Here is a 16106-nt window from a genome sequence, read left to right as displayed (position 1 = left end):
ACCAGAAGAGGGCACCAGATCTCATATATGGTTGTGAGCCTTCATGTGGTTGCTGGGAATTGAACTCAGGATCTCTGGAAGAGCAACCCGTGCTCTTAACTTCTGAGCCATCTCTCCAGCCCTTGCACGGGTTTTTAAGTGTCTGTGAGGTTTTTTTTTGCTTTTTTGTTTTTTGTTTTTTGTTTTTTTTTTTTTTTGGTGGGTCATGTTTGTCCTGTGTTCACTAGTTCACTACAGGGAGCCTAGCTGCAGTGTTAGGGTTTTACCCTTCAAATGCAGGTGACAACACCACCTAGTGGTGACAATGAAAAATGCCTTCAGATTTGAGTGTGTCTTGGGGGGTGTAGGGAGGCTGCTTGGTGGGGTTGTTGGGGTGGCGGTTCAAAATGGCACTGCCGATCTGGTGCTACTGCCTCCAGGAGAGACAAGTTGTTTCTAGAGCAGTTAAAAATGCATGTGTGGACTTTTAAAAAATAACTTCAGTTAAAAAGTATTCATTATCACATGTATGATGTGTGTGCGTTCCCAAGAGTCATGACACTCAAGCCGCTGCATGCGTGTAAAGGTTAGAGGACCATTTTGTGGACTCAGTTCTCTCTTTGCATCTTTATGTGAGTGCTTAGTGCTTCAAACCAGGTTGTCAGGCTTGCATGGTAAGCACCTTGCCTGCTCAGCTGTTTTGCAGGCTTTTTTTCTTCCTTAGTTTTATTTGCTTTGGTTTTGTGTATGTGTGTGTGTGTGTGTGTGTGTTTTATAGGCTCTGGCCTAGAAACATCCACGTAGGTTGGCTTTGAACTCATGGTCGGCCCATCTCAGCCCTCCAAAGTACTAGGATTATAGACATATACTATATCTCTGATATACATACTCTCTCTATGCCTCTTCCCCTCCTCCATCTCATAAAAGTTGCAGAACTAGCCCCTGGTGATCAGGCAGGGGGAACTGGAAGTGGGAGGGGCATTTGCTGAGGGTGGAACAGGGTCTGAGGTTTGGGCTGACCCTGAAAGGAGGGCTGGATTTCAGAGATGCTGTGGTTTGCACGTTCTGATGGGATGCAGGCAGAGTGGGGGAGATGGGTGACGTGGTGCATGTGCCTTTCTTGGCTAAAGTGGCTCAGTGATGAGGACACAGGGTGAAAAGCAGGGGCTGTGCTGGAGCTTGCTATTCTGAGGGGTCCTGAAGTATGGGAGGAACCCTGGGAGATGTATGAGGGCTGAAGACAAGACAACTGGGTATGGAAGATCATTGGAGGGAAAGAAGGGAGACTCAGGGAAGCAGGAGAGAAGGAAATGAAGAAGGAATCTGGATGCACTGAGACCTAAGGGTGGATGGGTATTAGAGCCGGTGGCTCAGTGGTGGAGTACCTGCCTTGCACATTCAAGGCTCTGAGTTCTTTTCCAGCACCTCAAGAAAAAGAGGAGAAAAGCAAGCTTTTAGAGGAGCTGAGATATGGGTGCAATGTCCCAGCAAAGGGCTACATCCTGGTCTCCACTAGGGTGAACAAAGACCCTATTGGAGTCACAGCTTTGGGACCCTGGTGGTCAACAAGACCCGTTGGGAGAGACAGTGGGGTTGGATACCAGCTGGTGTGGAGATGGAGGTGACTTTCTGAGGTTTGGTGTCTAGGACGCTACAGACAGATGTTGAGCCTTTGGGTACCTTTGCTCTGTTCCCACAGCTCTGTAGTGATGCTGGAGATTGACAATCGGCTGTGCCTGCAGTCACCCGAGAATGACCACTGCTTCCCCGATGCCCAGAGCGCTGCTGATTACCTGGGAGCCTTGTCAGCAGTAGAGCGACTTGATTTCCCATACCCACTGCGGGACGTTCGAGGTGAGGCGGGAAGAAGCGAGGAACATCAGAGCATGTGACCCCCAGGGAGTGGTACAATCCTGGAGTGTGACCAAAGTCCCGTGAGGAAAGTCCCGTCTTCTGGCTGAAGCTCAACCTGATGAGTAGAGCCTTGGCCCATAGCTAAGCCAGCCCATGAGTAAGAGCCTCTCACGGTTGGACCCTCCCCTCTAGTTGCTCCATGGCTAAAGCCTTGCTTCATACCTATCGCCCGTGACTGAAACCCCACCTGGTTGTTCCTGCTCTGCTATTTGACGGAGGACTCATCCACTGCTTCCTTCTTACAGGAGAGCCGCTGGAGCCTCCAGAGCAGAGTGTGCCATTGCTGCCACTGCTGGTGGCAGGTGCCGTCTTTCTGCTGGTCATCTTCATCCTGGGTGTCATGGTGGCCAGGCGCAAGCGCGAGCACAGCACTCTCTGGTTCCCTGAGGGCTTTGCACTACACAAGGACATAGCAGCTGGCCACAAGGGCCGGAGGGAGCCTGTGGGACAAGATGCACTGGGCATGAAGTGAGGACCTTGTCTGCTCTGCTCTCTGTCCTGAACTATGCGACCCTTGGAAATTCCGGACCATCCCCACCTTGGTCATACTCCAACCTCTGACCCCCGACCTGGTTTTAACTTCAGACTCCATCTGGAGCTTCAGTGTTCATCCTCTTGACCAAAGACTCCATGATCCCAGGGGATTGCCCCGATCCCTTACCTTAGACCTTATTTCCCATTTCTCTCCATTTCCCGACTCATATCCTTCCCTGCCCCCATCCTGAGTTGGCCTCCCAGACGTCAATTCTGATTCATTCCCATGTGACTGCTGGCCTCATCTTTGTCGTCATCTCGGCCTGTCCCTGACCAGGACTGCAGCCTTGATGATCCCTGCCTCACCTCTGGCTTCAACTGTGCCTTTGATCTCACCTCAGACCCCTGTTTCCACCCAATCCTCAATTCCAAGCCTCCTACTTGACTTATCCCTCAATACCTACAACCATATTCTGATTTTAACCTTCCCCTAGGGTTCCAGGGCTCCTCGTCGTGACATTTTCAGTCTTGGCATCCCATCCATTTGTCATAAGAGCGCCTCCTCTTCGTGAGCTTTGACACTGTCCTCTATAGCCTACAGTTTCTTCATCTCTCTCGGTTCTATTGTGTGTGCCACTCCTGACACCTTAAGATCTGGCTACCTGGAGCTTGAGGGATGGCTCAGTACTTTAAGTGATTGCTGAGCAGCCGTGCCAACTGGAACCCTAGAACCCATATAAATGTTATAAATTCCCTAAATGCTTGGTGGGCATGGCAGTGTAGCCATGACCAATCATGACACGAGACTTGTTATTAGTTATGAATGCTTGACCTTACCTTAGCTGTTCTTTTAATCTTTTACTCTTTATCTACATTTTGCCTCAGGGCTTTTTACTTTTCTTTCATTTCGTATGTCCTATTTTCACTGCTTCCTCCGTGTCTGGTTGGCTGGCAGCTGCCTGGCTTCTGGCCTCGGGCATCTCCTTTTCTTTCTCCCTCATTTTCTCTTCTTTTCTCCCCTCTTATTTATTCTCTCTGCACACCAGCCCTGCTTATCCCTCTGCTGCCTCGCTATTGGCTGTTCAGCTTTTTATAAGGCCAATCAGGTGCCTCAGGCAGGCAAGGTGAAACAGCAACACACCTTCACACAATTAAATAAATGCAGCATAAACAAATGTAACACACCTTTACATAGGTAAAGTAATATTCCACAACATGGCAGCCTGCCTTGGAAGATGAAGTCCTGATTCCCAGAGCAAGCTGACGAGTGAGAACTGTCATATCAGTGAGCTCTTGGTTTGATTGAGAGACCTTATTTCATTGACCAAGACTGAAGAGAGATTTAAGATTCCTATTTATCAGCTTCATAACTGCACACCTACATGCACACCCGCGTGTCCAAAACACTCGTGTGCACACACACAGGCACACATAAATGAGAAAAAATATTTGATTGCAACCTGACACGATTCTTGTAACTTCACCTCTATCCTTTCATCCCTCTTTGGAACTTATGTCAACAACCCAAGACCCTTCCTCGATTCCTGACCCATGACCTCCTCTGTGGTCTCTGCCTGAGTTGAACCCTAAATCCTCCTTCTGGGTCAGATGTCTCCAGGGCACTTTCTCATGTCTTTTTCTTCCTGTTTTCCCCAAGGAACATGGCCAAAGGCGAGAGTCTGATGGGAGAGGTGGCCACAGACTGGATGGACTCAGAGTGCCCAGAGGCCAAGAGACTGAAGGTATTACCTACTTCTCTTACTCTTTCCCCCTCAGGATCACAGGTCGGGATGCCCTGGTCAGCTGGGAGGCTCAGGGGAGTCTCCATTTCTCCATTGTCACAGCGCCGGACAATTGCCACATCTGTGTGACCTCATTTTCTTCTTAATGAGGCTCTGTTGCCTTGTTAGGAGGGAAGAAGATTTGCTACAGGTTACCTGTGTGGATGGGAGTTCCCCTTCTCCATCTGGTTCTTCCTCACACAGGTTCCTGTTCCTAAGGTCACCCTATAACAGTGATTTTTCAGCCTGTGAGTTGCGACCCCCTTGTGAAGGTCAAACAACTCTTTCACAGAGGTCACATTTCATATATCGTGCATATTAGATATTTATATTACAATTCATAATAGTAGCAAAATTACAGTTGTGAAGTAGCAATGGAATTGTTTTATGCGTGCAGCGGTGGAGGGAGCGGGGAGGGGAGGCGGTCACCACGGCATGAGGAACCTTGTTAAAGGGTCGCAGCATTAGGAAGGTTGAGGACCACTGCCTTAGAGGGAGCACCCTGGCTCACAGAGTGACTGTTTTTTCTGTTCTTTGGCCGGCATGTCCAGTCTGAAGGTGTCCCCAGGCTGGTCTTGGGGTCCATTCATCTCTAGGAACCATTCCCATTGGTCTGCTCTCTCCATTTTCAGATGGTTCAGTCGATAAAGTGCTGAGGTCCTGGGCTTGTTTCCCAGAACCCACCTAGGAAACAAACAAACAGATAAAACACCAACCAACAACCCAGGTGTCGTGTAGAACACTTGTAATCCCAGGGCTAGGGAGGTGGAGACAGCCTGGTTGGTTAGCTATCCTGGCCTACTTAGCAAGATCCTGGTCATTGAGAACCTGTCTCATAAGAGAGGACGGGCAGTGTCTGAGCAATGACATCTGGGGTGGTTCTTTAGCTTCCATACTCATGGGTGGGTGCACACGCACACGCACACATACGCACACGCTCACATGCACACATGCACACACGCACACACACGCACATGCTCACACGCACACACGTGCGTGTGCGTGCACGCATGCGCATACACCCACCCCTCCCACACACACCCCCCCCCCACAGTACCTGAGGGCTGGATAGTGTATAAAGAAAATCTTTCTGCCTCAGTAGCTGGGATTACAGGCATGTGTCACAGCATCCACATGCTCTTTTACGACGAAACTGTAATTCCCAGAGTATGAAGACTACATTTATTTTTTTAAAATTCCAAATATTTATTTATAAAAATTGAAGGGTGGAACATTAGGCCGACCTCAAGGAATCCTGAAGAAGAGGAGGAGGAAGGATTGTAGAAGCCAGAGTGGTCAAGAACGTCACAAAAAAACCCACAGAATCAACTAACCTGGGCTCAGGAGCTCACAGAGACCGAACTGACAGTCAGGGAGCCTGGGAGTGGCCTAGGCACTCTGCATATATGTTACAGTTGTGTAGCTTGGTCTTCTTGTGGGACTCCTACCAGTGGGAGTGGGGGTGTCTCTGATTCTTTCGCCGGCTTTTGGGACACTTTTCCTCATACTGGGTTGCCTCTTCCATCCTTCAACTTGACATGCTGTGTTTGATTGGGAGGCTTGCCCTCCTCTGAATAGAAATGGAGGAGTGGATGTAGGGGTGGAGAGCTGGAAAGAGAAGAAGGAGGGAAAACAGTGATTGTGTTGCAAAAATAGATAGATAAAAATATAAAACAAACAAACAAAGTATTGGAGGCTGGAGAGATGGTTCAGCAATTAAGTGCTGGCTGCCCTTCCAGAGGACCTGTGTTTGGTTCCCAGCACCCACATAGTGGCTTACACATGTCTGTAACTCCAGTTTCAGAAGATGGGATCTGATGCCTTCTTCTGGATTCCTGGGCATCAAGCATGCATGTGGTACAAAGACATACGGGCACAGCACCCATGCACATAACTTAAAACACCTTTTTTTAAAATTACGTTTTATTTATTTCATGTATGTGTGGGTACATGTAACACAGTGTTACATGGAGATCAGAGGAAAGCTTTGAAGATTCAGTTTTCTAACCCATGTGGGTCCCCTGGCTTCAAATCAGGTCATCAGGCTTAGCAACAAATGTGCTTACCCGTTGAGCCATTTTGTTATCCTAGAACCGACTATATAGACCAGGCCGGGCTCAAACTCAAGAGATCCATCCACCTGCCTCAGCCTCCCAAGTGCTGGTAGTATTAAGGGTGTAGCTAACACTCTGTATTCTTTTGAGTCTTAACATGTAGACCAGACTGGCTGCAAACTATTCATCCTCCTGCCTCCGCTTTGTGAGTGTTAGATTATAGGTTGTGCCACTGTGACAGCTTTATTTTGATAATTAAAAGAATTTACATTGCTAGGTAGTGGTGCATGCCTTTAATCCCAGCACTCGGGAGGCAGAGGCAGGTAGATCTCTGTGAGTTCGAGGTCAGCCTGGTCTACAGAATGAGTTCCAGGACAGTCAGGGCTGTACAGAGAAACTCTGTCTCAAAAAAAAAAAAAAAAAAAAAAAAAAAAGAAAGAAAAGAAAAGAAAAAAAAAGAAATTTACACTTGTTTATTATTTATTAATTTGTATGTATGTGGGGTTATGTGTCCACATCATGAGTGTGGAGGTCAGAGGAAAACTTGTGGGAGTCGTTTCTCTCCCTCCACTGTGTGGATTCCAGGGATCAAACTCAGGCCATTGGGCTTAGTGGCAGTTATCTCTTGTTTTGATAATTTAATAAAAATGTTTTGACTGGACGGTGGTGGCGCATGCCTTTAATCCCAGCACTTGGGAGGCAAAGACAGGCGGATCTCTGTGAATTCGAGGCCAACCTGGTCTATAAGAGCTAGTTCCAGGACAGACTCCAAAGCTACAGAGAAACCTTGTCTCTAAAAACCAAAAAAAAAAAAAAAACCCCAAGTTTTGTTCTTTTCCCTGTTTAAACCTTTATTTTTATGTATGTGTGTACATGTTTGCATGTGTGAGCACATGGGTGCTAAGGCATTGTGTGGAGAGCCATGTCTAATCTGCAGGTACGTTTGCATGTCGAGTTCTCTTCCCGCTCCTATCTTATTTCTTTGAGACAGCAGGCTATCAGTGGTCCCCTAGACTTGGATACGGCTCCACCAGCGACACCTGTGGAACTCCCCACCCACTCTCTGGTACTGCCTCTCCCATCACCAAACGGGAGATCAGAGCCTGGATCTGTGTCCCTCCAGGTAGAGGAGCCAGGCGTGGGGGCTGAGGAGCCTGTGGACTGTCGCCAGTGGACCCAGCACCACCTGGTTGCCGCTGATATCCGTGTGGCCCCCGCCATGGCGCTGACTCCACCCCAGGGTGATGCAGATGCTGATGGCATGGATGTTAACGTACGTGGCCCTGGTGAGTACCCCTCCCCGAAGAGGCTCCTCAGTGGTCCTATTGATAGATCTCACATGGGACCGTATTCTGGGAGCGTCTGGGGGTCTATGCCTGGTGTGTGTGCTAAGTCAGGCTTCAGGTTGTAAGTGATAAGGGCCCAATGCAAAGTTAGGTAAAACAGCACACACTGGTATGTAGCTGAAACTGTGAAGCCAATTGGATCTTGACCTTTTCTTCATGAGGTTGAGATTTCCTTCCTTCCTTCCTTCCTTCCTTCCTTCCTTCCTTCCTTCCTTCCTTCCTTCCTTCCTCCCTCCCTCCCTCCCTCCCTCCCTTCCTTTCTTCCTTCCTTCCTTATTCCCTTCCTCCCCCCCTTCCTACCTCCCTCTCCCCCTTTCTCTCTCTTTCTTTCCCAAAATATCCCTGACTGGTCCTGGAACTCACTCTGTAGACCAGGTTGAACTCAGAGAAATCCACCGGTCTCTGACTCCCAAGTGCTGGGATTAAGGTGTGAGCCACAACGCCTGGCTGGGGGTAATTTTTTTTTTTAAAATGACACCTATTTGTGTGTTAGTCATGCACAGGAGGTCAGAGGACACCTTGCTGGCATTGGTTGTCTCCTACCACAGTCTGGGTCCTTTACCCATCAAGCCCCTGGATCCCGGGCATTTAATTTATTTTTTCCACTTAGCTCCAGCTGTGCAGCTTTTCAGGAAAGTATCAGAATGCATTCTGACTGGGCAGGCTAGAACCACGTACTCATCCTGGGACCAATCAATGTGGCTAGGGGACTATAACATACACATAAACCAGTCTCTGTCTGGTCTAAGTAGGGCTTGCTACTGGAGAATGCGTGAAAACGAGGGAAGAAGTGGTACCCCTTCCTCTTGTTCTATAAATGCTCTGCTTCCCGGAATCCCGTTTGCGATCTTTGTTGGGGTGGCTTTGCAGTTGGGAGAACTTACTTCTGTGTTGCGGTGCGGTATGTCCGAGTTGCGTCTACTACAGAGCCCCTGACATTATCCCTCAGGAAGATCCCTATGCCAGTGACACCCTCCTGGTCCCTGCAGATGGCTTCACCCCGCTTATGCTGGCCTCCTTCTGTGGGGGAGCCCTGGAGCCGATGCCGGCCGAGGAAGACGAGGCGGATGACGCGTCAGCCAGCATCATATCAGACCTGATCTGCCAGGGGGCCCAGCTCGGAGCACGAACTGACCGCACTGGCGAGACCGCCCTGCATCTGGCTGCCCGCTATGCCCGTGCGGATGCCGCCAAGAGGCTACTGGATGCTGGGGCAGACACTAACGCCCAGGACCATTCGGGCCGCACGCCTCTGCACACAGCGGTGACGGCGGATGCCCAGGGTGTTTTCCAGGTGAGGAAGGCTTGTCTCTTCAGACTGCAGAGCTACTGGGTGGGCATCGGATTCATTTGGGACCTGCCAAGAATAAGTAGTGCCTGACCTAGTATCTTACATGCATGTGCCACAGTGTAAGTGTGGAGGTCAGAGGATAACTTTTAAGAACTGGTTCTCAGGAGCTGGAGAGGTGACTCAGTGGTTAAGGGCATTTAGAGCTGCTCTTCAGAAGACCTGAGCTTGGTTCCCACCATCCACATCTGGTTGCTCACACCTATGACTCCAGCTCCAGGGGATCTGACACACTCTCTGGCCTCCTCAGACCCTGCGTGTGTGCGTACACACACACACACTCACTCACAAAATTAATTTTAAAAATTAATTTAAAAATTAATTAATTAAAAAGCCAATAACCGGGAATTGGTTCTCTCCTTCCACCATGTAGATCCTGAGGTTTGAACACTGATCTTCAGTCTTGGCAGCCAACCTTTACCTGCTGAGCCATCTCCCTGACCCTCTGACTTAGATTTTTCTACTTGTAGCCTCGGTGTTCTGCTTTTTCAGTTAGTGAAATATTCAAGGAAATGGCTCAGACTAGCATCGAACTTGATCCTCGTGCCTCAGCACCCCCAAGTGATGGGATTACACTACCATGCTTCCTGATATACAACAGCTCTCTGTCCCCTCACTGGGGCTTGAGCCATGGTCTGCACATGCTGGACAAGCGCTGCACCGCAGAGCCAAGCCCTCATTTATATCCTAGTTTGCATGTTTGCTGCCTTTGTTCAACTGTAGACTGACAGCTTTGTTCCCAGTACTTTTAAACTGGGCTGGGTACACTACACTCTGCTCTTTAGTGGATTAGGGTTGTTAAACCCATTGTTTTTACTTGGATATGGTGGCACACGGTTTTAATCCCTGCCCATAGGAGGCAGAGGCAGGTGGAACTCTATGAGTTCAAGGTCAGCCTTATCTATAGAGTGAGTTACAGGACAGCCAGGGCTGCCCAGTGAGACCCTGTCTTAGAGATAAAAACAGATTTTTTTCCCCTTAATTTTAGCATATAAAGTGCTGTGTTTTATTATGGTATTATTTTGTATTTGCACGTTTGAGTTTTTTGTAAGTGCTGATGTGTATGTGTGTTGGTGCTTTACTTTGTGTGTGGTTTGCTTGTGTGGCATATGTGCATCTGTGTATACACAAGCCTGTTGTCCAGGTGCAGCAGCCAAAGGAGGCTGTTGGATGTCTTCTTTTCTTTCCTTTCCTTTCCTTTCCTTTCCTTTCCTTTCCTTTCCTTTCCTTTCCTTTCCTTTCCTTTTCTTTCCTTTCCTTTCCTTTTCTTTTCGAGAGAGACTTTCTCTGTGTAGCCCTGACTATTCTGGAACTTGCTTTACAGAGATCCACCTGCCTCCCAAGCACTGGGACTAAAGGTGTGTGCTACCACTGCCCAGCTTGCTGTTGGATATCTTGCTCTATTGTTCTCTATCTTATTCTTTTTGAGGCAGAATCCATTACTGAACCTGGAGCTAGGCTGGTGGCCAGCAAGCTCTGTTGAATCTCCTGTTCTCTCCCACACAACCTGAGGGTTATATACACAAAATTTGGCCTTTTTTTTTTTCAACATGGGCTTTGGGATCTGAGGTCAGATACATGTCCACTGAGCCATCTCCCTACCCTCCTACATACTATTCTATAAATCTATTTTTCAATGAGGTTATTTTCGATCTACAATGGGATTAGCAAAAATATCATCCCATTGTAAGTCAGGAAGTACCTGAAGCTTGTGGATCCCAAGGCTGTGGGGTTTGGGACTCTCAGGGTACCATGCATTCCTCTGCTCCTGCATGATGTTCTGCCACGACTTTTTAAAAAATTGTTATTATTATTATTTTTTTTTAAAGATTCTCATCAGGAACCGCTCCACTGACCTGGATGCTCGCATGGCAGATGGCTCTACTGCACTGATCCTGGCGGCCCGCCTGGCAGTGGAGGGCATGGTGGAAGAGCTGATTGCCAGCCATGCCGATGTCAATGCTGTGGATGAGCTGGGTAAGTGCTGAGGATGTGATGAGTGGGGCCTCTTGATGCTGCTGCCTTCTTAGTGTGAACTCACACCCATGTTGACACCAAGTTTATGTTCAGCTATGCACACCAGGGCTCCCACATGACTGGAACGGGACTCATAGGGTGCCTCTAGTTTAGGAAAAAAATGTAGGTTCCCCAAGACATGCTCTTTGCTTCTCCTTCTCTTCCTCTCCTTTCCCTCCCCTCCCTTCCCCTCCCCTCCCTTCCTTTTCCTTTCCTCCTTTTCCCTCCTCTCCCTTTCCCTCCCTGCTCCTTGACCCTTTCCCTCCCTTCCCTTTCCCTTCCCTCCCTTCCTTTACCTCTCTTTCCCTCCCCTCCTTTTCCCCCTCCCCTCCCTTCCCTTCCCCTTCCTTTTCCCTCCCCTCCCTTCCCTTTCCCTCTCCCCTCCCTTTCCCTCTGCCCTCCATTCCCTTTCCCTCCCCTCCCTTCCCTTTCCCTCCCCTTCCATCCCTTTCCCTCTCCATGCTCCTTGACCCTCTCCCTAGCTTGACTGGTATAAAATAGTGAGTTTCATTAAGTTTTGCTCTTATGGACAGCACACTCTGATGACACCCACTCCCCTTTCACTTCCTCTCTCCTTCCTATGGGGTCCCACCCCATAAAGTCCTACTTTTGTGGTCCTCTCCCTTCCCCTGTTCTTTTTAGAGTTCAAATAGTCAATAAACCTTGAAGTACTTGTCTTTAAGTCTGCATTGCTTCACTTAGGAGATGATGGTCTCCTATTCTTAGCAGTTTTCTTGAAAATTGTATAATCTAACCCCCCACCCCCTTTTGAGACAGGGTGTCATGTAACCCAGGCTTGCTACTAACTGACTGTGTAGCCAAAGATCTTGAACTCCTGATCCTCCTGTCTCTCTTTCCCAAGTGAGGCATTTGCCACCACCTAGTTCATTTTTCTTCTTTGCTTCGGCTGAATAACACTCCATTATTAACACAGTGCTGATGGGTACCCGGGCTGATTCCATAGTGTAGATGTTGTAAATAGTGCTGTGGGTGCCACAGTTGGCGTGGGTGTGTGGGTGCCTCTATGTATGCTGACTCAGATTTCTCCAGGTAGAGATGCAGAAGCCCAGGAGAACCAAGCTGAACCATAGGGCAGCTCTACATTTAAGTGTTTGAGGACACCTGTAATGTCCTCTAGAGTGGCTGTGCTAGTTACATTCCCATCACTAGTGCATGAGGATCCCTTTCTCGAGGATTTTTATCTCTCTCTCTCTCTCTCTCTCTCCCTCTTTCTTTCTTTTCCCCTTTCTTAATGAAAGTCATTCTGGCAGCATTTCAGTATACTTTTTTTCCCCCAATACAGTATTTCTTTGAATAGTTCTAGTTATCCTGGAACTTGCTTGTAAACCAGGCTGGCCTTGAACTCAGAGATCCGACTGTCTCTGCCTCTTGAGTGCTGGGATAAAGTTGTGTACCACCACTGCCTGGCTATCTCAGTATAATTTTAATTTGTATTTTATTTTTCTTTATGGCTAAGGTGGACAGTAAGGGTGTTTCTTTGTTTGTTTTGGTCATCGCTGTTGTTTTGTTTACAACAAGGCCTCACTATGTAGTCCTGGCTGGCCTGGAACTAGCTCTGTAGACCAGGCTGGCCTTGAACTCAGAAAGATCTACCTTCCTCTGATTTCAGAGACTGGGATTCAAAGCATGTGCCAGCATGTCTGTTCTTTGAATGTTTTAAATGTATTTATCGACTATTGGTTTTTCTTTTGTGAGCTGTGCAGCTAATTGTCTTATTTATTGAATTGATTGGGCTGCTTTATATATTCTGACTACTGATCCCTTGTTAGACAAATAGCTGGCAAAGATATTTTCCCATTCTGTGAGGACATTTTATCATTAACTGTTTTTTTTTTTCTTTTGTTTTTGGTCACACTGGGGATGGAAGCTGATGCCTTTCTCACACTAGGCAAGAGCATCCCCAGCCTAAGTGGGCTTTGTTGGGAAAAATGGACTCTGCTGCCACCTGCTGGACAGGTGTCATAAACTAGCAAATCTGGCAATCTCCGAGGGCAATTTCCTGGTATGAACTGAGCTGTCACAACAAGCTGTCCCTGTGTCCAAAGGGTCTCACACAGCTGGAGACACTCGGACACTCACAATCATCCTGTGGAGTACCTTTTGGTTCTTAGCTTCATCCTCATTGACATCTGTGATTGGACAGTTGGGGGTTGGTGTGTTGGATGAGGGTCTGGACTGGGCACTACCGCATGTGGGACAGCATTCCACTTCTGGGGTAACTGGGTAACTTGGACTTCTTTCCTGGGTCCTCTGTTTTTCATCCATAAAAGAATTTAGAAATGGACTCAGAAGAGAGCTCAAACACAGTTTTATTAGTGTTTGATAGAAAAGCAACAGCAAGCGAGGTGTGAGTCTCTCTGGAACAGAGAGATGGGGAAAGGAAGAGAAATTTGTGTCTTTTGGGATGGTGGCCAAAAAGCTGCAGCCGGGTGGCATCCGGGGGAGGAGTAAGCTTCAGAGGACGAGGAAGTTCAGAGAATCAGGAAATCATGCCCAGGCTTTGCTCAGTATCCAAAGGAAAATAGAGACTGGGCAGTGGTGGATCATGCTTTTAATCCCACACTCAGAGGCAGAGGCAGGTAGGTGTCTGTGAGTTCAAGACACCAGCCTGGTCTACAGGATGAGTTTCAGGACAGCCAAGGCTACACGGAGAAACCCTGTCCTGAAAAACAAAAACAAAACAAATAAAAAATTAGAAAAGAAGAAAAAGGGGGGCTTAGTGGTTCAAGCACTTGCTGTCGACGCGTGAAGGCCTGAGTTCGGATCCCCAGAGACCTATGTAAACACTAAGTGGGCGTGACGGTCAGTTGTGTGTAATTCCAGAGACAGGGATGCTTAGAGCAAGCTGCCAAACAAGATTAGTATGCTGTTGAGTTTTGGGTTTGATTGAGAGGTCCTCCCTCAATGAAGATGGTAGAAGATCCAGCCTCCACATGCACACACACATGTGCATACACATACACCTACACACAAGACCATATATGCACAGCCAAAGAAGAAAACAGAAAATATATAGGCTGCATAGAGGAGGCTCCAAAGTGCTGCCTGATGGAAATTCTACAAGCAGCTGCATTGAGAGAGGGACTCCTAGGAAGGAGAGTACTTTATGTCAGTAAGGGGATAATTAATCCTCTTCTGCTCTTAGCATGTCTTCAGGTGACTCAGATTTCCTAGAGGGACAAAGGCAGAGTCCTGAACTGGTCACTGATAGGCCCTACTGGGATATTTTTTAAAAATATCTCTCTATCTCTCTATCTATCTATCTATCTATCTATCTATCTATCTATCTATCTATCTATCTATCTATCTATTATGTATACAATAGTCTGTCTGCAGACCAGAAGAGGGCACCAGACCTCATTACAGATGGTTGTGAGCCTCCATGTGGTTGCTGGGTATTGAACTCAGGACCTTTGGAAGAGCAGGCAGTGCTCTTAACCACTGAGCCATCTCTCCAGCCCCTACTGGGCTATTTTAAAAAGGTGTTATTTTTATATTATATGTCTGTGTACCACATGCATGCAATGCCCACACAGGCCAGAAGAGGGTGTCAGATCTTCTGGAACTGCAGTTGTAGGCAGTTGTGAACTGTCATGTGAGTGCTGGGAACTGAACCTGGGTCTCCTGGAAGAGCAGCCATTGCTCTTCTGAACTATGTCTCCAGCTCCCCAAGTTAACTCTGAAAAGGAGACAGCTGTATGTAGCATGTCGGGTTTCCACCAAGGATCAGAGGTCATACTCAGGTTCTGTTAAGGAAACAGCTTTGCTTTAGTGGGCTTCCGCACACCCAGGCACCTCCAGTTTTTTCTATGGTAATTTAAACTTTACTGAATGACAAGCTGATGTGTCCGTTTTCTTTGTTACCAGGGTGATGGGAGGTGGACTCCAAAGCCTCAATGACCTATGACCTATAAGGCTACTTTAACAGACAAAGGTCCCTGGGGCAGGGGATGGGAGGGGTGTTCATTCATGGTTGATATTAGATAATTTTTAAAAAGCAGCTATGGAGAGACTGAAGGCAGAGAGAGAGAGAGAGAGAGAGAGAGAGAGAGAGAGAGAGAGAGAGAGAGGTGGTCTGACCTGAAGTGAGAACATGTTCTTTCATAGCGAAGGGTGCATCTTGTAAACCATGCCTGTGGAAGGCCAAAATGCCTACATGGGATGTGGCCTCTTAATAGGAGTGGAAATGACTTCCTTAGTTTGCCTGTCCTGTCTTGGGGACCTGACATGAACCGGGCTCTGATTTTATCTACAGGAAAATCAGCCTTACATTGGGCTGCAGCTGTGAACAATGTGGAGGCTACCTTGGCTCTGCTGAAAAATGGAGCCAACAAGGACATGCAGGACAGCAAGGTGAGTCCTTGGGAGCTGGTACTGCCACAGCCCTTGTACGTGGCACAGCAGGCTTGGGAAAAGCCTTTTGGGGGCATCCATCTTGCCTATAGTCAGCTTTCAGGAGTGGAGTCAGGTCTACAGGCTCTGACAGCAGATCAAAGGAGGACATTTGTGGTAGTCGCTGTGTGACAATGGGCGAGCTGCTGCCCATCACTGAAATTCAGTGTCCTCCTTGTGAATTAGGGAAGCAGTAGCCTCCTCTATTGCATTCGCTGAGCTTCAGCAAGCGTACTCATTTGCCAAGCACTGAGCAGGTCCTCAGGGAAAGGCAAATGTTAGGTTGATTGTCAAAAACCCTTGCCAAAGCCTCAGTCCATAATCTCTTTTATCTTGGAAACGTTTATTTGCTGTTTATGTGTGCTTCCACAGCAAGGGTGTGGAGGTCAGAGGACAACTTGTGGGAGTCGATTCTCTCATTATACTATTTAGGTTCTGTTGTTTGAACTTAGGTTATCAGGCACCTTTACCTGTTGACATATATATATACATACATATATATATATATATTATAACATTTATATATATTTGGAGACTGGCTTTTTACCCCAGACTAGCTTTGAACTCACAATTCTCATGTTTCTGCTGCCAAAATGCTATTCCTATTCCTGGCTATTTTTTTCAGTGATGTATTTTATTTTTAAATAGTGTGTGTGTCTGTGTGTGTGTGTGTGTGTGTGTGTAGGTATGTGGACATGAGTTGCAGGTTCCCTTGAGGCCAGAAGAACGTGTTGAATCCCCCTGGAGCTGGAGTTCCAGGCAGGTGTGAGCTGCCTGTTTG

General features: G+C 47.6%; 1 protein-coding gene across 2 annotated transcripts in view; it reads left to right on the top strand.

The window, feature by feature from the left end:
* The window catches only part of Notch3 (notch receptor 3), a 46282-nt gene that overhangs the window by 27563 nt on the left and 2613 nt on the right, over window positions 1-16106 (top strand). For both annotated transcript variants that reach the window (XM_085690739.2, XM_085690738.2), the window contains 7 exons: window positions 1679-1833; window positions 2139-2361; window positions 4025-4109; window positions 7326-7488; window positions 8538-8842; window positions 10726-10873; window positions 15189-15286. In XM_085690739.2, coding sequence (XP_085546865.2) covers window positions 1679-1833; window positions 2139-2361; window positions 4025-4109; window positions 7326-7488; window positions 8538-8842; window positions 10726-10873; window positions 15189-15286 — 1177 coding nt within the window. The remainder of the gene's footprint in view (window positions 1-1678; window positions 1834-2138; window positions 2362-4024; window positions 4110-7325; window positions 7489-8537; window positions 8843-10725; window positions 10874-15188; window positions 15287-16106) is intronic.

The sequence above is a fragment of the Myodes glareolus genome, chromosome 6, assembly GCF_982192425.1.
Source record: "Myodes glareolus chromosome 6, mMyoGla1.1, whole genome shotgun sequence".
Lineage (NCBI taxonomy): Eukaryota > Metazoa > Chordata > Mammalia > Rodentia > Cricetidae > Myodes > Myodes glareolus.
The sequence above is the reverse complement of the archived record's forward strand: the minus strand, read 5'-3'. Positions and strand labels throughout refer to the sequence as shown.